The 24998-nt window shown below is 43.9% G+C and overlaps 1 protein-coding gene across 2 annotated transcripts; it reads right to left on the minus strand.

Moving 5' to 3' along the window:
• Window positions 1-2117: 2117 nt before the first annotated feature.
• Window positions 2118-24727, minus strand: KING1 (SNF1-related protein kinase regulatory subunit gamma 1). 2 transcript variants are annotated; one of them, XM_086482605.1, is made up of 7 exons: window positions 24490-24627; window positions 5069-5151; window positions 4752-4924; window positions 4266-4373; window positions 3638-3913; window positions 2767-2930; window positions 2118-2658 (listed from the first exon to the last, which is right to left on the minus strand). In XM_086482605.1, exons 3-7 carry the CDS (start codon window positions 4809-4811, stop codon window positions 2358-2360), a joined length of 909 nt encoding a protein of 302 aa, XP_086338731.1. In that variant the 5' UTR covers window positions 4812-4924; window positions 5069-5151; window positions 24490-24627; the 3' UTR covers window positions 2118-2357. The 2 variants fall into 2 exon arrangements, with proteins under 2 accessions (XP_086338731.1, XP_086338729.1); XM_086482603.1 differs by lacking the exon at window positions 5069-5151 and having other exon boundaries at window positions 24490-24727.
• Between the last annotated feature and the right edge of the window lie 271 nt (window positions 24728-24998).

Below are 24998 nucleotides of genomic sequence, written 5' to 3' on the forward strand. Positions count from 1 at the left end.
ACCCGATTGATATATATATTTGGAGTTTTTTTTAGTGACTGGGTAGTCTTCATGTCGGCTCTTACCATTAAATTGAGCAAATTTTAGAAAGAGTAGTACCTAGTAACTGGTGAATGTGTATGTAAGTTGCATGTCAATAGTTACAAACTTACTCTAAGCCACATGCGTGTGTGTGTGTGTGTGTGTGTGTGTGTGTGTGTGTGTGTGTGTGTGTGTGTGTTTCCTCCAACCAAGGGAGAAGATCCAAATGGTGCGAGGTAGGACCCACTATGAGGTCCTACACCCAACCAAGGTTAAACTTCCAAGGTAAATGTAAGTTCTCAAATTGGTGCTACACATATGTCGTAAAAGGAGTGGTATTTGGTGAAGTGGTGCCCATGTGGCTTATAGAAGCATTATAACCTAGATAAAAAAACCAGAATATATCAAGTGTATTAAACATAGTACTAGAGCAAGGAAAAATGTTTTTTCATCTTTCACAAAAGTTGAATCGAATTTTGTTCATCATTCTCCAAGGTTATTGTAATACAAAGGCCTTATAATAGTTATGTGCACTACTTTGACAAATGATTTTTTATTTATTTATTTTTTTGACACACCAAAGGGCCCACAGGGGGAGGTGCTTATCCCTTCCAAATATTAGCCATGTTACATGGTCGGGCAAGGGCCGCATACCATCGGGCAAGAGCCACGTGTAGGCATCACCATGGCCACCTAATTGATGCACCACATGCTAATTGATGCACCACATGCTGGGAACGATGGAGAGAACTCGTAGCAACCAGCTAGGAACCTCCTCCTCGGGTGACCCACCCGAGGAGGAGGATGCACTCGAGTGTCCAAGGGCAAGAGCCCTAGCAACGTGAACACCAGGTGAGCACAAGGTGTCCCTCGAGAGTGTGACCCAACGGGGGATTTGAACCCACAACCCGTAGGTTGAGAGGCCAAAGCCTTACCGTTAGACCAACTCTTTGGGGACGACAAATGATTAGTTGATCGAGCTGAAGATTACAAACATATATCATAATGTTATTAGTGTGTCTAGTACATGAGTAACTACCATGAGTGAGGCTATCGCTATGTTTTCATAGACGAAGTAAGGAGAACCTCAACCCATCCGGTTGGATTGGTTGAAATGTTGCTGGGATTTTGCAATCTAGTCGGTTAAAATCACACAATTCCTACAATTGTCTTGTACTAGGAAGAAAATTGCCTTTGAACCTACCATGTTGCTTTTGTACAGCTCAATGGGGTGGAAGACCTCTGAGGCATCCACACATGAGCTCCTTGTTCATGGCAATACAACCTTATTACAGATAGTCACTGTAGGAGTTGTTAGAAGCAATGCATCCAACACTGATGCCTCTACTTAGTCATTTTAGTCATCAGCAGAGCTTCTTCAATAAATATAGTGGTCATGCACAAGGATTAGTCTATCATCCAACAAAAATAGTCTACTACCTCTGCGTGCACGCGAGAGAGAGAGAGAGAGAGAGAGAGAGAGAGAGAGAGAGAGAGAGAGAGAGAGGCCTCTCTTTCCATCCACATGGCAAGGTTTGAGAAAAGCATGCCCTTTTTATACGTGCTCAAAACACCTCCGCATCAACACTCCCTTTTTCTCAAAAGGGACTGCCAACAAATCACATTCATGATTGATTACATTCCAATGCCACGGCTCGGAAAAGGTCAGTTCCCTTTATCCACAACTCAAAATATGGCCGCCTCAAATTTTTGCAAGAAGGATTTGGGGCCAGCTCAAGTTTCAGGATTTTTAATTGAAAAGTCGAGGTTTATCCTTATCAAATATGGTTTTCATCTTCTCATAAAGAGATGAAAAGGATCCAAAGCCAGCTCCATAAAATCATTTTCCCGAGCCTTGCATTCCACTTTGGGCATCATGCCATAAAGGTGCAAAAAATTAAAATGAAAATTGACATCCACTTGCCAAAATATGATCAGACATTGACCAAATGAGATCCGAATGCTACCAAACTTGCAAAGCACCTTGAACTCTCCCCCTCTCACATTAAGAAATGCAGCAAGGAAATGCTTCAACTTCCCAAAAAGTTGAGAGCTTGCTCAATTGGTAATGTCATTGCACATTTTCCGCAAAGGTAGACGATGTGAAACTGTACAACATTCCATTATCACAGTATCTTGCATTCAAGATCCATAAGTGGACGATACCTCTCTACATGGGCTTTTTACCAAAGGCAAGTTCTCTCTCTCACAGCTTATATGCTTGTAAAGCAAAGCATGCAAGGATCATGGGCATTGCCGACTACAAGGCAGGAGTCACACTATACTACATCTTTACAGAAGCTGGCTAGCAACACCCAAGTTCACAGCTTACATCCTCAATGAGGACTTGGAGTCGACGGCGCCCACCCTAAGAAGAACTCACCAAAATAATCTAGAGGCTCTTTAACAAACTTCGATAATAAGTCCCTCATTGTAACAACTCCTTCCACATTGCCCTCCTCATCTACTACATACACTCTATGAATATTGTGCTTATCAAGCTTCAAGATTACATCCATGGTTGCCTCGTGCTGTGAGCAGGTAATTATGTGAGATAGTAAAGGCACATCCTTATCCTCTAGAGTCTTCATGAGATGGTTTCGAGTGACCTCAAGGAAATCCTTGACTGTCAAAACCCTGCGCAACAAGAGAGACACCCTTCGTCATGATTTACAAATCCAGAACTCATGCTAGCATATACAAGAGAGAGACCCAATTCTAAAGCAGAAAATGCTGCAAACAGACCTGCACATTTTGTATATTTCTGGAACAACAAGAAGGAATTGGACATCCCTCATGCTAATGTTTCCCACGATTTGACTGCCCCCTTTGGCCACTACAGGCACACCACCAACGCCTTTCTTGCGCATCAATTGAAACGCTTCCAGCACAGGCTGGTCCTCCTCTACCTGTCAAAATACAAGGTTACACTCTCCGGAAACGAGAGACACAAGAAGATTTATAAATTTTCTCATGTAGGAAAACGTAGTCTTTGTCAGTGTTTTTCATACAATGCATAACATCATGAGCTTCTGCTCGAAAGGCACCGCATACCTAGCTAGGTACAATTGGGGGCAGGGAACCACCGGCCCCCCCACCGGGCCGGCGGTCCCCTACCCCCAATCGTACCTAGCTAGGTATGCGGCGCCTCCCTCACAAAAGCTCATGATGTTGAGATAAGTCACAATGTGGGAAATATTGTGAGAATTTGTCCAAAACTTCTTGTGAGAAAGAGAGAGAGAGAAGAAGAAGAAGAAGATAGTTTTAACGTCGTAGGAAACTATCCCAAGAGACCTTAAAGATCTGTCCGACGAGGAGAGTTGAACTTAAGACTTGTTATTCAAGAGGGAAACATGAGAGCACAAAATAGGCTGCATGCTTATCACCTTAAGGCTTTGATATCACTTGTTAGTTAAATGAATACACTAACGAAGCACTTCACAATGAACAAAATAATAGATATTGCATTAGTTAATGAAAGTATGTACAAATGCTTACACTCAGATATATGTATGCAAAAGCATGGAATCAAAGCACAGAAAACAAGCCTTCTAAGCCCTCAAAATTCACATTTTCAAAAAAGGAGCACAGACACGAAAATGGCAGTACTAATTACCTTTATTAATTTTTGAGGTTTCATCTTGGGAAGACCAGTCTCAGCAAGAGATTTTGTTCCAAGACTTTCAAACCATGGAAAGCCACTGCATTCAGACAGCATATGGATGACTGCAGACTGTGTAATAAAGTTCTCGATTCTCCCTTCACCAGACTCGACTACAGGGAGGCTCTTGATCCGGTACTTGGAAAGCAGCAAAAGCAGGGTCAAGAGACTATCCGAATTCTGTATTGGAATAAAAGGCGCCCATCGAAAAGATCCAGCAATGTCTTTAACCTGCAAGAATGATCGGTAGCAGCCATAGGAACAGAATTGCACGTGACCTTTAGAAAGACCATAAGAAAAAGAAAACAAAAAAAAAAAAAAAACTGAAAAGAGTCGGGCATTCCTCCTTGATCTGGCTATAGTGTCGTCTGCAGAGGCTGAACTATTACAACAATTAGCATGCACATATTCTAAAAATGGACACCATTCATTACAATCTTTACTACAGAGAGAGCTCTACAAAACATGCCACCGAGATTCTCACCAATTGCAACGTGACTCCTGAAGCTACTTAACTGTGAATTGAAGGTACTTTATATTCTATTTTATTCGAGCATCACTCAAAAACAGGAGAGACATATACCTTTGTATTTTTGTAGAGGTCAGAGGAGGTAAGCTCTTCAAAGAAGTTGCCCTCAACAGCAGAAACAGCAGCAGGGCCAGATCGGCCTCCTGCAGACGAAACCTCTGCCTGCAAAAATCCCCCAACACATTTTAATGCATCCAATAACCATTTCTGCAAGAAATACCAGCAGTGCTCAGAATTAAATTTGATTCAGATGTGGTAGCATGCAAGCACTGGCTTCAAAGAGTTAGAATACCCATCATGGAGCATGGTCAATGTCGCCAATCATGCTCTTTATGATACGCTTCTCATGATTTTTCAGTGCTTTTATGAGAAAAGTGACTAGAATATCCATTTTCTTAAAAAAACCAAAAGTGCTTCCAAAAAGCAAGTATTGTGTGCTTCTTGTTCTGTGAACAGTAAAGATTAAAAACTTGATAGAGGAAAGTACCACCACCTAAAAATGAAAGTTTTGCAACAGTTGATCACAGAACAAAAACTAACCTGGTGCAAAACCCAGTGAACTATGCCTGCAAATTCAATAACACCCAGGTATTTGTCCATCCAACTAGCATCTTCTGGCGCATCAACATCGCGAACCGGTGCACTCAAAATCCGGTTTTTGGCCAATGTGTGAATAGCTTCATCAAGGCTGGTATCAGAGCTCACCTCGATTACTGCCAGAAAAAATGCTCAGGTGAGTCCTGTTTTTCAGCACCCCTTGCAACACGAGGCCCCTGACTAAGCTGTTTGCAAAAGAAAACCTCCTTACTATCTATCTAAAGAATCACATATCTAAGACTCTTATATAGTTAAGGTACCTTTTGTGATACTCTCCGCTCTATCTATGTTCTTTGTGAGGCAGCTGTGAGTTACTTTGCTTTATCCTTCCACAAAGACACTCCTAAGTGATGGCATCGATCAATAATGAGCATCAAAATTGTCATACTACCATAGTAGTAAACAACACCTACATCATAGAAGACATCATATATGCATAATAGATTTACAAAACACATTAGACACGTCAAACAATCCAATGTGGCTTGGACGCCTGCATAAACTAGTTCACCAAGTAAAGTAGTTAGCCAAACCTAATCCTCAAGATCATTGAGTAAATGAAATACACATGTAGCTTGCTATGGGTTTCTTCTGTATTACAACTGCATCTACATTCAGGCTTTGGTAGCAAATTGACTAAAAATGAGGATCAATTAGAAAACCTTTCAAATTGCCTTACAATCCCCTGGCCTAAACCTCCAAAAGCCGAAACAATTTCTCACTTTTTTGAAGCTAGGATTTTAAACTCTATTTTGGGCTCTCGAGATGAAATAATTTTAAGAGAGTGCCAAATGAAAGAGCAGTCAAAACTTGGGTCATATGCAGAAGACTTTATTGTCTTGCCTATGGAGAAACAAGAGCTAGAGCTCCCAACTTAATGATCCCTTCGCACATGATCTCAGAGCAAACCTGCTCCTCAAGCCGTCTCGAAATTCCAATTCTAGAATCCGTTCTTGATGGTATTCCTATTCAACGCATGGTAGTCAATACACATGCGCCAAGAGCCATCCTTCTTCTAGGAGCATTGGGAAGCAAAAAGGTAAAGAACTAGGCTGAATTAGCCCCTTCTCTAAAAGCTCCTCAACCTGACCCATAATCTCTTTCTGTTGAGCCACACTAACCCTGTAGGGAGGTCTGTTTGGTGGGCTTGGCACCAAATCTATCGCATGGTCCTCCGGCCTCTCCGGCGGCAATTGTGACGGTAATAAATTAAAAAAACAGTCATTAAACTCTCGCAAAAATGCTGACCTTTCTTTATCTAACACAGATAAATTTGTTTGACAATTATCTGAAACATCACGTGAAAAAGTCAAGTACACAGAAAGATGATTCTTAATTACAAAAGTGATAGCTGAAGGAGATACAATAGGCACAGACTCCCCTTTGAGTTTTACATCCAAAACATGAGTTTTGCCCCTATGTTGAAGAGGGATCTTTTTGTCGAAGACATTGAGCACGCCATGTATTCGGAACATCCAGGTGATTCCCAATAGTGCATCGCACCCTTCCAATGGCATGACATAGAACTCTTTTGTGTCCACATACGGCTGAATATGCAGATGCAGCTTTCCAATGATGGGAATAACACACTCTAAGTGACCAAGACATGCAAACCCTGCCTCTGCCGTATACCCCATCTCTTCAGCTCTGATGCCCAGCTTCATAGCTAACTCTGGTGAGATAAAGTTCGCTTTAGCACCTGGATCAAAGAAAATAAGTGTCGTCTGGTCTCTGACTTTACCCCATGCTCTGCATAACTCGCTGGCATCCGTGCTTGGCCTGTCATCCACCATGTCTAGCACTAAACCTGCCATGGGTTTGGGCTTCTTTCCTTTCTTGTCCTCTTTATCATCCGAGTCAGCTGGTCTTTTCCTTTGTGGACAATTTATAGCAAAGTGACCAGGCTGCTCGCATATAAAGCATTTATTCTCGGCCATCAAGACCTTCTTTTCCTCGAGCGACTTACGTACAAAAGGCTTCCTTTTCTATTTCTTTGCCTACGCTCTAGAAGTCCCACATGAGTCCTTGTCCTTGTTGACCTTTTCTAACCCCTGTGACGCTTCAGGAGCCGTTTTCACAAAGGGCTTCTTTGCTGAATTTTTATTTTGTTGCCCCCCTTTCACGTTGCTCGGAAACCCACTGTCCTCTCCCTTCAACAAGGCAAGACCAATGTTGGCAACTTCCATAAGCTGAGTGAGGGGGTAGCCACTCTGTTCTTTGTACAATAATCTCAGAGCCCTTTAGGCAGCCCACAACAATAGTTCTCAATCTGCTCTGTCAATGGCACAAACCTGTAGGAGCCTGGAGGTTACTGAGAGAAACGCTTTACAAAACCTCCGATTGTACTCCTATAGGCTCTTGCAAGTAGCCGCAATGAGTTGGTGCCGATCCGTCATGACATCGGCTTCAAATTCATTTGACAGCCACATAGATGCAAACATTTTCTTAAAGTATACCCATTTGGCGGGTGCTTGTCCTTGCATCAACAATGTCGTCCACCATGTAAGCGCATTGTCTTTCAAGAAAGTGGCAGCTTTCTTGACCTTAAAGGCCTCTGTAAAATTCCCTCCTGCATAAGCTGTATCAAACTACTCGAGGAAAGTAAGAGCCGTTTCCTTATCCTCAACGCAGCTGAAAGTACTAAACTTTACAGCTGCACCATCTTCTTTGTAAGCTTTTGGCTTTTCCAATGCCCCCAAATTGTCATAAGGAATTGTCTGCAACCTGGGCATTGTAGTAGGGATCATCGGCATTCCTTGGCCATTGACATTTTGAGTCGTAAGTACCATATCTGGCTGCTGTCTAGAAAAGCAAGCCATGCCTAAATTGCCCTGTGGCACCCCAAACTGACGTTGATTGCTCTGAATGAAACCGGCCTGTTCAATCCAAAAAGGGCGGTAGACTTTACTTCAAACCTTGATTTAGCTTTCACCCATTATTAGTCGTCTATTATACCTGCGCTATAGTGACACAAGAGAGGGGAATGGGATACAGATGCTAGAATGCACCTGTATGAGAAGACCGACACCAGATTGGCCCCTAACTTAGGCGCCCCTTTCGGTATTTCTTTATTGTTTAAAAGAGGGAATATACGCTGTGGTTCTTTCCAAGCTGCCCCGCACAACCTTGGCTGAATTTTGACTGTTCTGGCTTGATTTCGGCAACATAACTGTACTAGAACCCTTCACAGTCAGTATTCCCACGCATTGGCCGACTTTCCCGACGCATACGGGCACTTTGCAAAACCTGGCGAGAATCTGCAGCACGCTGAATTCTCTGTTTTCAGCCCTGAAAATGCGCCAGATCGCCTGTACAGCGGTCCCCTTACGTCCCCGAATCTCCTGGGGGTATTAGGGTCCGTTTAGGGCCAAAACCCTAAACCTGCAAAAATACATAGCAGGCTGTAATTTACTGTTTCGGGCTCCGTTTCGCATGCCGGTCGCATCCGTAGCAAGTCCTTGAGCTCCCGCACCTTTAGGGCTACTTGCCCTTTGAATCGGACGAGATTTCTGGCGTGAAACCTCTCCGAATTCACCTGTACCTGCGGGGGATTAGCCGCTAGCTAATCCAGTACCTGTGCAAGAGGCTCTTGCCTCGGCAATCGCGCATGAACCCACACAACTGTACATTGGTCAAATGAAGAGCCCATTAGTGGGGCATAACATACTGCCAAAGGGGAGAGAGAGGGCAGTGCGTAGCGTGCAGGGCATCACTCCTGGCACCGCACTGTGCATAAGAGGGAAAGCAAGCACTCCATAGCTCTTAACCTGTGACAAAAACTGAAAATGAGGCTCTCCCCCTCCTAAATTCAGCGCCAACTCTTGTTGCATGAGGCAAGTGCACCAGAAGGTGCCACTTGGCACGTTTATAAGCATTTTCCCGTTTCGGGGTTGCCGTCTAAAAATATCCCAACCGGTTGCCCAGTTGACTTCACGGCAGAGTAAGAAAATGTTCCCCTTGTCATTCCGGAGGTAATGACGTCAACACATTTTCAGGTCCCAAAATAGCAGTTCCCTAAATTTTAGGAGATGCTGCCATTGTATCTTTCTAGGTCATCCGACCCTCTTTGTACACTGTGGCCACATCCAGAACTGAAATGTAGCCTCTGTAGCAAAGGATTCCACTTTGGCTAGTCAATGACCCCACTTGGCTAACCATAGTCCTTGTCCAACCTTAGTGCTCTCTTGCCCTCAGGCCTGGACTCCCTATGGACAGTTCCACACTAGCTATGCAATGCAGGGCAGTTAGATTTTTCCAAAAAGTGAAAGTAAATAGATAATCAGAAAGAAATCAACAAAAAGGATAGATAGTAGTCACATGCTGGTGACACTGAAAGCCTTGCTGCATGCTGATATTACCATACAAGGGGTTTGGCATCATGCCTTGCATACCCCAAAACCTAGCATATACTGTTGGTTTCCAGGAGCATAACCAGCCATACACCAGTCGAGAAAACACATTCACAACAGCAACCAGCTGAAACCTGATGCGCACTGGTGGAGCATTCACATCAACAAGAGGTACAAACAGGCATGGCCATGGACTCTCGCCAACCTCAAAACACTGTAGGAATTGCCTACCTATCCTGTGAAGAGGAACCCTCCTCCATGATGCCTTTCCCTTTGTCGGCCATCGTGTATTCCTGCGTTCCTGTACTCTCTATCTTTACCAAAAACCAACCCAGCCTCGCTTCTTGAGGGAAAAGTGATTTTGTCCCGGCGAAGGAACCATGAAACCAGCCCGTAGGGCGGTAGACTTTAGCTTTCACCCGAAACTTTAAACTTTAGGATACAAAGAAAATTTGCAACTAAAAACCTGTAACGGGAATTGACACTTCAAACACACACAGCTTGGAAGCTAGAGCGCCACCAAGCAGGCGGCACACCTGTTGTCCCCAACGACTGGCGCCCCTTCCGGTATTTCTTTATTGTATTCAAAGAGAGAATAAATGTAACTAAGTCAAACTTTATAAATAATTAATTTATTTACGAGAAAAGAATTATCTAATTAGTTGTGTGCACACCAGAATAGACCTAGCAGTTCTAAGGCCTCAGGTGAGCCTAAATGCGGGCCACAACACCTCAGAGGGACCTTAGCAAAAATTACCCTGAAGCCCTAGTGATTGAGAAATCGGGTCTTCAGAAAGGAGTAAGCAGTAGCCTCAGATTTTAGGCTCAGGAAAAATACGCGCGTCAGTACAAGCACATGAATGAGATGGGGTCCTTAGAACAGTGACCCTAAGGCTAATAAAGCTAATAAAGCCTTAGGGTAAGTTTCGTTAAATTAAATTTAACGGTCCGTGCCCGGGCAGGCGGCCGGACAAGTGTGAACAGGTAAAGGCGGTGCAGTGTCAGTGCGGCATTGCGCCGGCAGACCTTTGGTGTTCTCATAAAAGAATCATTGGTAGCATTTGTTAGTTAGTTGCACATTTTTAATTAATGAGCTAGAAGTTTTTAAAGTCAAAAGTTGAATGGTTTTTAAGTTTTTAAAGTAAGTGTGCCAAGTGGCACACTTACCAATGCAAACTAACTCTCTCTCACTCTCACTCTCACCCTCTCTCTCTTCCTAGCGCCCCCTCTCCCTGATGGCTATTTAGGAGTCCCCCTCCCCCATTTTCAGGGCTGGCAGTACACCTACCCCCCCTAATGTGAGCGTGGTCTACGCGGTGGAGCCCTCCATTGAAGCTTGAGAGCAGCCCCTTGCGACATATGTGGTAGCCTTGTGCTCCCATTGTCAAGAACAAGGGATCTCACAGTCATAGACACCTTCTGGTGAAGTTTCATCGCGAGAAGCTGCCGTAGACGCTCTCTTAGCAGAGTGCGGCTGCTGTAATTCTCTGTTTTCAGCCCCTAATCACCTCGATTAGGCCTGTTTTCAGCAGATCAGCCGTAGAAATTCTCTTCTCTCTCCTTATCCTAAGTCTACATCAAGTTTGGCGCGATTCCATCGCGAAGAAGACCTCTGTTTCGGCGTAGGGGTGTGCACATGTAAGAATTTCAGGTTATGTGCAGAAAATTACAGCAAGCATGTGCGTGTGCATTTTGCTTGTTTCTCTTTTGTGTTCGATGCATGAATGAATGAGCATGAAGGCAACACATAACGGAAGATGGACTCTCCTCTGTGAGAGCTTCCGATGAGCTGTTTCGGAAGATAGACTCTCTTTTCAAGAGCTTCCAACCAGTCTCGCAGAAGAGGGGAAATCCCCTAAGCAGTAAGAAAGTGGAAACACTTTCTCAGTCAGTAGTCAGAACAGAACAGAAGAAAGAATAGAGGACCGGCGTATGCACCGTTCCTGTGCTTGTAAAGATTCTCCCTTAGTAATAAAGATATTCTCTTTATGGGGGGGGACCAGCCCATCTTCTGGTCCTCAATGGAGTGTCAAGTTTTCTCTCTCCGTCTAATTCTCTTGAGTATTTGAAGTGCAATTAAACGTCAGTTTACGCTTCCGTATTTTTGTGACAGTGGTATCAGAGCAAGGTCCTCTCTCTCTTCCTGAAGGGATTGACGACTCTTGGCAGACTGCATAAATGGGAGGACGCGAGATAGAGTTCTCTCTCCTTCAACAGCAGGTGGAAGAGTTGGAGAAAGCTCTCTCCCATCCAAAAGTCCAAAAGATTCTCCATACTCTTGAAAAAGGGAAGGAGAAAATGCCGATGGGATCGGGAGAAATCCCGCAGAACCCAAAGGCGCCACAACCAAGGAAAGATCCTTTGATTGGAACCTCCCGCATGCACGAGAGGCAGAAGAAACCTCCAGAACGTCATGTGCGGTTTAATCCAAAAGTTCAAGAGCAGGATCCCCCTGATTCCTCTCAGTTCTCTTTCATGAAGGATCTGGATGACATAGTTGCTCCGGAAGACATGTTTCTCGACGATCCGTCGCAACAAGAAGTGCATTCAAGGGAAAGGACTCCTGTCCACAAGGAGTCTAAGCATAGAAAGAAGGAGTACCATAAGAAGAAACACCATAGGCAGAAAACATTCGAGTCGGGAGATAAAGATGTGAAATTCGACACCTACAATGGACGGCGTGATAATGACAAAGCTTTGGCTTTCATCCGCCAATTTGAAGTTGCATTTGCAGAAGGGAATTTCAAGGAAAGATCCAAGCTTCGCCATGTCAGTTTGTACCTGAAAGGCACCCCAGCAATTGGTTGTTAACCCTTATCCTGGAAGATCTCAAACCCCAAGATTGGACCGCTTTCAAGAAGGAGTTCTACGCACAGTTCCTTCCTCCAGACTATGAGGAAGAGGTAAAGAAAGAATGGGATCGACTTTCACAGTCAGAGAACGAAACTGTTCCACGCTATGTGGATAGGTTTTGGGACGTTCTCTTGAAAGTCACTCCATTCAAGAAGATTGACGATTCGGAGAAGATGCGCAAGTTTGAAGCAGGTTTGCATGAAGCCTTGCAAAAGGCTATGAAGCTTTACCCTCGAGGTAACTTGCAGATACTTATGGAATCAGCCCGCATAGTTGATGGAATACATGACAAGGGTACTCCCAGGAAGATGGAGCAAAGCACTTACCATGCTAAGCAGAAGGCTCTCCATGAGCAGCCTACCTCTTCTACTTCTTCTCAAAAGAAGAAAAGAACCGCCTCCGAAGCAGAAGCAAAGCCAAATCAGCCCAAGAAAGGGAGATATCTCTCTCCTGCCGAGTTGCGAACCTACATTAGTGAAGGAAGATGCTTCAAGTGCGGACAAGTTGGTCATATGAAGGGTGACTGTCCAACCAAACCTCCACAACCACCCTCTTCCAATGCAGTCCCAGATGTATAGGGAAATACAACCAAGGATGGAAAAGAAAGAGCTCTTCTCAAAGCATGGGGTAGTATCAACAACCAGCGGGCTCTTATTTTGTTTGACTCTGGTAGTACAGACAACTTCATCTCTACCAAGCTAGCTGACGACCTGAACTTGCAGCCCAATCGTTTTGGAGTCTCTATTCAAGCGCAATCTGCTTTCAAAGGGCAGAACTCAAACTCTACTCCAATCATAGGGAAGTTGAATCTAAAGGTCGACGACTACAAGGATCAAGAGTCTTTCTTACTAGCTTCACTTGAAGGATGCGATGTTATCTTGGGAATGCCTTGGCACTACAAGATGCATCCTGAAACCGGCCTGTTCAATCCAAAAAGGGCGGTAGACTTTACTTTAAACCTTGATTTAGCTTTCACCCATTATTAATCGTCTATTTTACCTATACTTTCAAGACACATCAAAGGGGAGAGGGATACAGGCTGCTAGATTGCACCTGTATGAGTAGACGGACACCAGATTGGCCCCCCTAACTTAGGCGCCCCTTTCGGTATTTCTTTATTATTCAAAAGAGGGAATAAACGCTGTGGTTCCTACAAGCTGCCCCGCACAAACTCGGCTGAATTTCCACTGTTCCAGCCCGATTTCGGCAGCATAACTGTACTAGAACCCTTCACGGTCAGTATTCCCACGCATTGACTGACTTTCCCGACGCATACGGGCACTTTGCAAAACCTGGCGAGAATCTGCAGCACGCTGAATTCTCTGTTTTCAGCCCTGAAAATGCGCCAGATCGCCTGTACAGCGGTCCCCTTGCGTCCCCGAACCTCCTGGGGGTATTAGGGTCCGTTTAGGGCCAAAACCCTAAACCTGCAAAAATACACAGCAGGCTGTAATTCACTGTTTCGGGCTCCGTTTCGCGTGCCGGTCGCATCCCTAGCAAGTCCTCGAGCTCCCGCACCTGTAGGGCTACTTGCCCTTTGAATCGGACGAGATTTCTGGCGTGAAACCTCTCCGAATTCACCTGTACCTGCGGGGGGATTAGCCGCTAGCTAATCCAGTACCTGTGCAAGAGGCTCTTGCCTCGGCAATCGCGCATGAACCCACACAACTGTACATTGGTCAAATGAAGAGCCCACTAGAGGGGCATAACATACTGCCAAAGGGGAGAGAGAGGGCAGTGCGTAGCGTGCAGGGCATCACTCCTGGCACCGCACTGTGCATAAGAGGGAAAGCAAGCACTCCATAGCTCTTAACCTGTGACAAAATCTGAAAATGAGGCTCTCCCCTCTTCAAATTCAGCGCCACTTCTTGTTGCATAAGGCAAGTGCACCAGAAGGTGCCACTTGGCACTTTTACAAGCATTTTCCCGTTTCGGGGTTGCCGCCTAAAAATATCCCAACCGGTTGCCCAGTTGACTTCACGGCAGAGTAAGAAAATGTTCCCTTTGTCATTCCGGAGGTAATGACGCCAACACATTTTCAGGTCCCAAAATAGCAGTTCCCTAAATTTTAGGAGATGCTGCCATTGTATCTTTCTAGGTCATCCGACCCTCTTTGTACACTGCGGCCACATCCAAAACTGAAATGTAGCCTCTGTAGCAAAGGATTCCACTGTGGCTAGTCAATGACCCACTTGGCTAACCATAGTCCTTGTCCAACCTTAGTGCTCTCTTGCCCTCAGGCCTGGACTCCCTCTGTACAGTTCCACACTAGCTATGCAATGCAGGGCAGTTAGATTTCCCGAGGGGTGTTTCCAAAAAGTGAAAGTAAATAGATAATAAGAAAGAAATCAACAAAAAGGATAGATAGTAGTCACACGCTGGTGACACATCCCATTCCTGACTATGTTCAGAAAACCTTATCTTTTTCTCATAAAGGAAAGGAGTATCTTGTACTTGCAGATGCAGTTGATTGGCGTATTCCTATCGCCAATCACATTGCCATCAAGAAAGAAATGAAAAAGTGCGTTTCAGCGTACTTGATTTTTGCAAGAGAGAGAGATGTGTCTGTTTCACAACTTTCTTCCTCTTTAGAGCAAAAAAGACTTAAGTTAATAGAAAGATATAAAGATTGTTTTGCAGATGAACTTCCAAATGAACTCCCACCTTCGCGACCTGAGGATCATACAATTGATTTGATCCCAGGAAGTTCTCCTCCAAATCAGTCCCCCTTATGTAGTTAGTCTAATGCAGCAAGAGGAAATTCTCAAGCAGGTTAACGAACTTTTGGAGAAGGGCTTAATAAGGCCTAGTACTTCTCCATATTGTTCACCTGTCTTGCTAGTACAGAAAAAGGATGGCACATTCCGCATGTGCATAGACTATAGATCTCTAAACAAGATCACAATCAAGAATCGATTTCCAATCCCTCGGATTGACGACATTCTTGATAAGTTACAAGGAGCTAGTGTCTTTAGTCGTATAGACTTGAAGAGCGGTTATCATCAAATCCGCATAGCTCCTCAGGATGTGCATAAGACTTCATTTAGAACAACCTTCGGGTTGTATGAATTTCTAGTGATGCCTTTTGGGCTCACTAATGCACCAGCTACATTCAACAGAATGATGGATAGAATCTTCCACTCATACAGAAGCTTTACAGGCGTTTTCTTTGATGACGTCTTAATCTTCTCAGAGATGGAAGACGAACACTATAAGCATCTCGCCTTAGTGTTTGAAGAATTACGCAAACACAAATTATTTGTGAATGCTAAGAAGAGTGAGTTCTTTCTAAAAGAAATCCACTATTTGGGCCATATAGTATCTCACAACCAGGTGAGAATGGACCCTGATAAGATTCAAGCAGTTGTAGAATGGCCTACGCCAACTACAGTACATGATGTACGAAGTTTCCTTGGCCTCTGTTCTTATTATCGGTGTTTCATTCGAGCTTTTGCCGCGATAGCAGGTCCCCTCCATGACCTGACAAAGAAGCGGATTCCATTCCATTGGGGGTCTGGACAAAAACAAGCTTTCGAAAAGCTTAAGTATCTACTCAGTCACGGACCTGTTCTCACCGTCCCTGATCTTCGCAAACCTTTCGAGGTATACTGCGATGCATCTGGAGATTGTGTAGGACCAGTTTTGAACCAAGAGGGTCACGCGATAGCCTATGAAAGTCGGCGCCTTAAAGATGCAGAGTTGCATGCCTCCATATACGTAAAAGAGCTAATGGCAGTAATTCATGCTCTTTCCATTTGGAAACACTATCTATTAGGAGCTGATTTTATTATCAAGACAGATCATCAAAGTCTTCGCTACTTTCTCACACAGAGAAAGTTATCAGAAAAGCAGATGAGATGGGCCAACTTTCTTTCAATGTTTCATTTTCAGATTTTATACACTTCTGGAACAAAGAATGCAGTTGCAGATGCTCTCTCCAGGCGTCCAAAGATCAATGCACTAACAACAATTTATCATGAGGAACTAGAATCTCTCAGCGAGATGTATCCTCAAGATCCAGACTTCGCCACAATTTGGGCAGATCTTCAAGCTGGTCACTCAAAGCCACCTTATTCTATCAGGGATAATACACTCTATCGTCAACAAGCAATATGCATAGCTCAGCCCTTACGACAAAAGGTGATGGATGAAGCACATAATTCTCCTTATGCCGGGCATCGGGGAATTGCTTCCACCACTAGTGCCCTCGAAAGGTATTTCTTTTGGCCAACACTCCGTGCGGACATTGAAAAATATGTACAGGAGTGTTTGGTCTGCCAAAAGGTAAAATATGACAGACATAAAGTTTATGGCAAGCTTCAGCCGCTCCCTATGCCTAACACGCCATGGGAAAGTATTGCCATGGATTTTATTATGGATCTTCCTCGATCCAAGAATGGAAATGATGCAATCTGGACTATAGTAGACAGATTCAGTAAGCAAGCCCATATTCTTCCAGTAAAGAAGACGATCAAAGCTGATCACATGGCTAGAATATTTCTAGCTTAGATTTTTAAACACCATGGATTGCCAAAGACTATTGTCAGCGATAGAGATCCCCGCATGACTAGTCTATTTTGGCAAGCATTGTTTGAAAACTTGGGAACTAAGCTTGATTTTTCATTAGCTTATCACCCTCAAACAGATGGTCAAATCGAAATCGCTAATGCCACTGTTTTAGATCTCCTCAAGTGCTATGTTTCGGAACGACAATCCGAATGGGAACAGTACTTACCAATAGTTAAGTTTGCGTATAATAATACCATACATTCCTCAACTGGTAAAGCCCCCTTCGAAATTATTTACGAGAAGCCACTCTTACTTCCTATTATGGTGACCAAAGAAAACATCTTCGCCGCACATGAATTTGTGCGCAATATTGATATTGCCCATCAACAAGTAAAGCAAGCGATTCTTCGTACTCAAGAGCAATAGAAGAGGAAAGCAGACAAGCACAGAAGGAATCTCAATCTTGAAAAAGGACAATATGTCCTGCTTCGGTTTGAGAAAGCTAGATTGAAAAAGCGGGTCGGCAAAGGGAAAGTTGTCAAACTTTCCCATAGATTCTACGGCCCTTTCAAAATTACAGATAAAGTCAATGATGTGACTTTCAGATTGGATTTACCTTATAATTGGCGAATCCATAATGCTTTTCATGTCCGTCTCCTCCGACCCTATGTTGGACCTCCTCCAGTGGCGCCCGTACAAGAAGATCCTCCAGAAGTCGAAGAGACTGAGGAAATCCTTCAACCTGATCAGATAATACACCACTCCGAGAGACAACTCAAGTCGGGGAGTCTACATCGAAAGTATTTAGTCAAGTTCAAGAATTACACTCTTTTAGATGCAAAGTGGATGACGGAGTCCGATCTCAAGGACTACCCTGACATCTTGCATAGATATGTTGATGCTCTACAGTTGAGGTCAACTGTTTAGAACCAAGAGGGATGTAACTAAGTCAGACTTTGTAAATAATTAATTTATTTACGAGAAAAGAATTATCTAATTAGTTGTGTGCACACCAGAATAGACCTAGCAGTTCTAAGGCTTCAGGTGAGCCTAAATACGGGCCACAACACCTCAGAGGGACCTTAGCAGAAATTACCTTGAAGCCCTAGTGATTGGGAAATCGGGTCTTCAGAAAGGGGTAAACAGTAGCCTCAGATTTTAGGCTCAGGAAAAATACGCGCGTCAGTACAAGCACATGAATGAGATGGGGTCCTTAGAACAGTGACCCTAAGGCTAATAAAGCTAATAAAGCTAATAAAGCCTTAGGGTAAGTTTCGTTAAATTAAATTTAACGGTCCGTGCCCGCACAGACGACCGGACAAGTGTGAACAGGTAAAGGCGGTGCAGTGCCAGTGCCGCATTGCGCCGGCAGACCTTTGGTGTTCATTGGTAGCATTTATTAGTTAGTTGCACATTTTTAATTAATGAGCTAGAAGTTTTTAAAGTCAAAAGTTGAATGGTTTTTAAGTTTTTAAAGTAAGTGTGCCAAGTGGCACACTTACCAATGCAAACTAACTCTCTCTCTCTCACTCTCACCCTCTCTCTCTTCCTAGCGCCCCCTCTCCCTAATGGCTATTTAGGAGCCCCCCTCCCCCATTTTCAGGGCTGGCAGTGCACCTACCCCCCCTAATGTGAGCGTGCTCTACGCGGTGGAGCCCTCCATTGAAGCTTGAGAGCAGCCCCTTGCGACATATGTGGTAGCCTTGTGCTCCCATTGTCAAGAACAAGGGATCTCACAGTCATAGACACCTTCTGGTGAAGTTTCATCGCGAGAAGCTGCTGTAGACGCTCTCTTAGCAGAGTGCGGCTGCTGTAATTCTCTGTTTTCAGCCCCTAATCACCTCGATTAGGCCTGTTTTCAGCAGATCAGCCATAGAAATTCTCTTCTCTCTCCTTATCCTAAGTCTACATCAAGTTTGGCGCGATTCCATCGCGAAGAAGACCTCTGTTTCGGCGTAAGGATGTGCACAGGTAGAATTTCAGGTTATGTGCAAAAAATTACAGCAAGCATGTGCGTGTGCATTTTGCTTGTTTCTCTTTTGTGTTCGATGCATGAATGAATGAGCATGAAGGCAACACATAACGGATGATGGACTCTCCTCTGTGAGAGCTTCCGATGAGCTGTTTCGGAAGATAGACTCTCTTTTCGAGAGCTTCCAACCAGTCTCGTAGAAGAGGGGAAATCCCCTAAGTAGTAAGAAAGTGGAAACACTTTCTCAGTCAGTAGTCAGAACAGAACAGAAGAAAGAATAGAGGACCGGCGTATGCACCGTTCCTGTGCTTGTAAAGATTCTCCCTTAGTAATAAAGATATTCTCTTTATGGGGGGGGACCAGCCCATCTTCTGGTCCCCAATGGAGTGTCAAGTTTTCTCTCTCCCTCTAATTCTCTTGAGTATTTGAAGTGCAATTAAACGTCAGTTTACGCTTCCGTATTTTTGTGACAATAAAACCTATGATTTCCTACGAGCTGTCCCGCATAATCCGGGCTGTAAATGACCTATTCCGGCCCGATTTCACAGGCATAACTGTACTAGGTCGCTTCACAGACAGTATCCCCACACAACAAGTGACTTTCCCGATGCATACGGACACTTTTCAAAACCTAGCGAGAATCTGCAGCACGCTGAATTCTCTGTTTTCTATCACCCACACAGTGGTCCGCTCGCGTCCCCGCACCTCCTGGGGTATTAGGAACCGTTTAGAGCCAAAACCCTAAACCTGCAAAAATACACAGCAGGCTGTATTTCCCTGTTTTGGGCTCTGTTTCGCGAGCCGGACGCATTCGTAGCAAGTCCTCGAGCTCCCGCACCTGTAAGGCTACTTGCCCTTAGAATTGGACGAGATTTCTCGCGTGAAATCTCTCCGAATTCACCTATACCTACGGGGGATTAGCAACTAGCTAAAACCGTACCTGTGCAAGAGGCTCTTGCCTCGGCAATCGAGCATGAAGCCACACAACTGTACATACAGATGAAAATCCCTCGAGCGGGGCATCACGTTTCTGTATTCAAAAGGGGAGAGAGGTGTGCGAGAGCAAAATCATCGCACTACATAGTGCGAGGGTAAAGCTTCAACACTTGCACCAACTACTCACACACACAATGTCAGTCACAGTGAGAGAGAGAGAGAGAGAGAGGCAGCCCCAAGCTAAAATTTGCACCAATTCCCAGCTGATGTGGCAGTGTTTGATCTTCTGAGGCTTGTGGTGCTGCCAAGTGTCCACTATGCCTCTTTTGAGTTAATTTCCTAGTACCCACGGACTTATAAGTGTAGAGAGGGGGCCTAAATGACTTTGAACTGAGCCTAGACACCCTTTTACTGCTCGGATTCTAGTGTCGGTCGGCCCGACCAACTGGTGGCAACAAGGCCTTTCTGTCTGTGGGTGAAACTCTCGGCCCTCGGCCGTTTCACATTGGCCATACAATTCCGGCCATTTGCAACTTCAAAAAGAGGGTCCCAAAAATTTAAATAAAAATCATCGGAAAGAAACCAACTAAGGTTAGCAATTACCACGTCCTCGTGACACTCTCTCTCTCTCTCTCTCTCTCTCTCTCTCTCTCTCTCTCTCTCTCTCTCTCTCTCTCTCTCTCTCTCTCTCTCTCTCTCTCTCTCTTTTCTATATGGCAAGGAAGAAGTGGAGCTGGCTGAGAACTACACTTACTTGGAAAAAAAATTCACAGATCCCCCCTCCTTCATGAGAGAGGCAGCCTCTAGACTTACACGAGGATATGCAACCCTCACACGTCTGGAAAAAATGTGATCCAATGCAAGGCAACAATACCCCACAAGTTTGTTAGAGCAGAACTGGCAGCTACTCCGATGGTGGTTAAGGCACTTACCAGGTCAGTTATGTATGTACATGGTTTGTGGGACCTGCCATCTCATCGCTACGCTAGATTGGCCCTCGAATCATCCCGCTTTGGGGGGCGACTCCAGATGGTGGTATGCACAGATGTCTGCGTGGTTTCAGTTACATGGTTTCACGATGGACACATTGCCACCTTTTCAGTACTCCTTGGACACACCATCGCTCGCACTGACTCGCCCAGAGATCAGCAGGATAGTCAGACAAGATCTTACACAGTTCGATACATAGAGGACCTGGTTGAGCTCCCCGAGGAGTTGGGAAAGAAAATGGCTTTTTAAAGAGAGCACTTTCTTCACTCTTCCGAGGATGGTTTCGTTGTGCAGCCGCGATACATGGACTCACATCTCTTGCATGGGCTCCGATGCGTGATACGTCAGCTTCGCACTTCCTCTCATCAGCTACACATACAGACAAGAAGATATACTTCGACACCCTCAAGAGGAGCGGATATGTGAGCTATGTGACATTGAGCCAAAGATGAGGAACACTATACCTGCCGATGTCCAGTGTATTATGAGATTAGGGGACGTTTTCATTCTCTTCAGAGATGGCTTTGGGCCCGCCTCTAGGGTGATGGATTACACTGATCAGAGATGTCCTAGGCTTTTCCTACTGGAACTACGGCAACATAGAGAGGACTAACTATACAAGGATGAGGTGCTCCAAGCGGAGGCCCATCCAAACTTCAAATGCCAATCACAGACTATTTCCAAAGCGGCCTTTCTCAGGTAGCAAATGTCACAAATTGCTGAAGTGTCAAGCCACTGAAGAATGAAGCCAACCAACAGATCCCGGCCGAGGAGCCTAAACCCTAGAAGAAGCAAAAGAAGTTGAAGTTCTCACCAACTTTAAAGATCCTCACCAAGTGGGACAATTAAAGAGTTACCAACTTATAGGTTCCCGTCCGATGGGGCCTATATTAAAACAAAGTTCGACACACACACACACACACACACACACACACACACACACACACACACACAGGCTTTTGCGTAAAATCTTGATGACGTGGTAGCCTCTACGGACTTCCGCGAATTGCAATGGTGGCGTTGCAGTTGTACGGATTTCCGCAAAACACACTGCTAGCTTTTGGGTTCAACGCTTTTGGGCATGATGCTTTTGGGCCCGGCCACCTCGAGCTCAGTAGGCTGCCCTTATACCAGCCCCCCCCCCCCCCCCCCCCCCCCCCCTTTTTAGTGGTTCAATCTTTAATTCAGTACGTATTTTTATATTGGGTGGACACTTTGACACACCTGATGAGGATGTGATGTATTGGTCTCATAAGTCTTTTAGGCCTTTTGTAGACGTTGATAAACATTTCATTGCATTTCATCTCTCTCTCTCTCTCTCTCTTCTCTCTCTCTCTCTCTCTCTCTCTCTCTCTCTCCTCTCTCTCTCTCTCCAGCCAGATGAGCATGCTTCACAGTAGACTTTAGAGCCCACTTATACTAGAGGTATATTAGTTGACAAGGCTATTGAGCTTGCGAGAGCTAGACGCCCGCGTCTACGAGGGCGACCATGACATTGACAGAGGCTCCATCAGAGGATCGGGACTATTCTAGCACAACATGGGAGACACCCAATATGACTATTTACAGAGGCGGACATTGACGAATCTCTTCATATACTTTCTCGAGCAACACCCGATGCCGAGCATCCTCGAGCATTGATGATGATGATGATGATGATTTTAGTCTTTCACTTTACTTCATTTCTATTTTTGTACCCAGACATTGGATTAGATCCACCAAGATTGTATTAGTTTGGTGTCATAGGTCATTTTGGCCTTTTGAAGACGTTTAATATAACAATTCATTTCATTCATTCTCTCTCTCTCTCTCTCTCTCTCTCTCTCTCTCTCTCTCTCTCTCTCTCTCTCTCTCTCTCTCTCTCTCTCTCTCTCCACGGAAATTTGTAAGTATGGATTGTGCCATGTCATGAGTGCAGGATGGATGCGACGAGGGACTCACAGCTTGCCTCTTGCGCGCAACTCGACCTCAATTTCAGAATCTACCCAGACTATGGAAACTATGTGACATGGAGATTCCCATTACCGAACTTACCAAACAACTCCTTAGCGATGCTCTATGCCATCTACCCTATGATGCATCAGAAACATCGATTCCGGATGGCTGAATACTTCTTCTCGATGCTCTCGTCGTCCATCCAAAGTGACACGTTAGAAGTATCCATTCTTGGTTTCCAATAGATATCCTCATTCACAGTGCTCTTAAGAAGAATGAGGCACTAGGAATATCCATATGCGGACGACTCGAGAGAGGTTTTGTCTACGATGCTCTATGTCATCCTTCCGACGACACATCTAGAAAACCCTCACTTATGAACCTAGTTATTCTAATAACTCAACTAGAGTTATATTTCTTTAAGCTATAGCTAATTTTGCAACATCCCTCTCACTTATAAACAATTTTCCTCAACATCAACGCCGAAAAGCAAGAGCACTAGGGAAAATTGGCCACGACAAAAGACGAGCGAGGAGGGTAGACCCATGCAACCCTCTCTCTCTCTCTCTCTCTCTCTCTCTCTCTCTCTCTCTCTCTCTCTATATATATATATATATATATATATATATATATATATATATATATATATATATATATATATATATATATATATAGATGTATGTGTGTATGTATGTATGTATGTATGTATGTATATATATATATGTATACATACATACATACATACATACATACATACATACACACACACATACATATATATATATATATATATATATATATATATATATATATATAATATATATATATATATATATATATATATATATATATATACATAGATATAGATACATACATATACATAGATATAGATACATACTTACATATATATATATATATGTATAGATATATATACATATATATATATATATAATATATATATATATATATATATATATATATAATATAATATGTATGTATGTATGTATGTATGTATGTATGTATGTATGTATGTATGTATGTATGTATGTATGTATATATATATATATATATGTAAGTATGTATCTATATCTATGTATATGTATGTATCTATATCTATGTATATGTATGTATCTATATCTATGTATATATATATATATATATGTATGTATCTATATCTATGTATATGTATGTATCTATATCTATGTATATATATATATATAGAGAGAGAGAGAGAGAGAGAACTACCCATAGTCATATAGAACTAGAAATAGAACAAGACCGGCGGGGCTATCTTAAATAGAAACGGCTTGCTATTTTTAATGGAATGGATTAGAAACAACTTATTATAATTATATTTTGTATGCAACCATTGAACATGTCATGAAGAACCAACACAAAGGAAACGAGAAACAGATAGCTGGAACAAAGTTTCCTTGTGACTATGGCTTGGGCCCTACCCTCATGGGACCGTACAAGTGGAGAGATGCTCCTAGTGAAAGGTGTCCTATAGGAGTCATATAGAATGAACCAGGGTCGCGGAGAATAATGCCATGAAATCCTACCTTGTGATACTATGAAGAATGTAGTGGTACGAGCCACCGCCTCTCTCTCTCTCTCTCTCTCTCTCTCTCTCTCTCTCTCTCTCTCTCTCTCTCTCTCTCTCTCTCTCTCTCTCGTGTTGATGAAGAAATCTTCACATTTTGCCCAATGTTGATGGCTATTTTCGCCCCCAATATTCAAAAAGATGCTCAATGTGAGGGTATGCCATTAATTTCCCATCTCTAACTAGCAGACATTTACCTTGAGGAACTGATGAGAAGAAACAATGAAAACAAGCATCACAACTAAAAAAATAATTCGAAATTTTGCACAATGCAAAAGAGTACTTTCCATTCTCTCTTACACCTAGTACGCCTTCTACAATTAGTTCATCCAAGGGAACGACCTGATAGCTAGATTCAGCTTCCTAATTCAGAGAAATTTTACAAATCAGACCACATTAAGCTAGAAAATGACTGGAAATTTGGGCCCTAAATTTAGCCAATCATCATCATCTTGTGTTATTTAGAACCAAATTTTAATGAAAGGTCTTTCAAACCCTCATGATCTGATGCACAAAGAATAGAAATGAGCATACCTTGGCCATGCTCTGTGGGCGGGAAGAGAGAGACCGGGATCTTGTCGAAACATGCGTTCAATTTCTCCTCCTCAGGTAGCGGCAACGATGATACGCCCTCCCATAGCTCCTCTACACGGATACTGAGCTGCTTGGTTAGCTTCTTCCGCCTGCTATCCATCCTGTTTCCCGAACTTGCGGCCACCCAGAGTTGAGAGAGAACCCGTGTGTGTGTGTGTGAGAGGGGGGGGGGGGGGGGGGGGGGGGGGGGGGGGGGGGGGGGGGGGGGGGGGGGCGGGGGTTGTTGCGGACGTGTGTGTGTGTGTTTGTGAGAGAGAGAGAGAGAGAGAGAAGAGAGAGAGAGAGGTGTTTAGCGGGACTCGAGAATTCCGATGGGCGATCGCATCATTGTGCCAAGTCAGCCAAGCACGAAAGACTGCCACTTGCCCACAGATTATTCACAAGAGGAGACTTACGAGGAATCTTGACTCGGGAGGACGCTGTTTTGTCTTTACTTCCGTTTTCCCACC

The sequence above is a fragment of the Adiantum capillus-veneris genome, chromosome 15 (assembly GCF_014529385.1).
Source record: "Adiantum capillus-veneris isolate H3 chromosome 15, ASM1452938v2, whole genome shotgun sequence".
NCBI lineage: Eukaryota > Viridiplantae > Streptophyta > Polypodiopsida > Polypodiales > Pteridaceae > Adiantum > Adiantum capillus-veneris.

Bases quoted from the DNA above. Each gene is read 5' to 3' on its own strand.
- KING1 (XM_086482603.1), bottom strand. From the start codon at position 24,649: ATGGATAGCAGGCGGAAGAAGCTAACCAAGCAGCTCAGTATCCGTGTA. The intron at 4,374-4,751 runs GTTAGTTTTTGT...GGATTTTTGCAG, and splicing joins TTCACTGGGTTTTGCACCAG to GCAGAGGTTTCGTCTGCAGG. The intron at 2,931-3,637 runs GTAATTAGTACT...GTATTTTGACAG, and splicing joins AACCTCAAAAATTAATAAAG to GTAGAGGAGGACCAGCCTGT.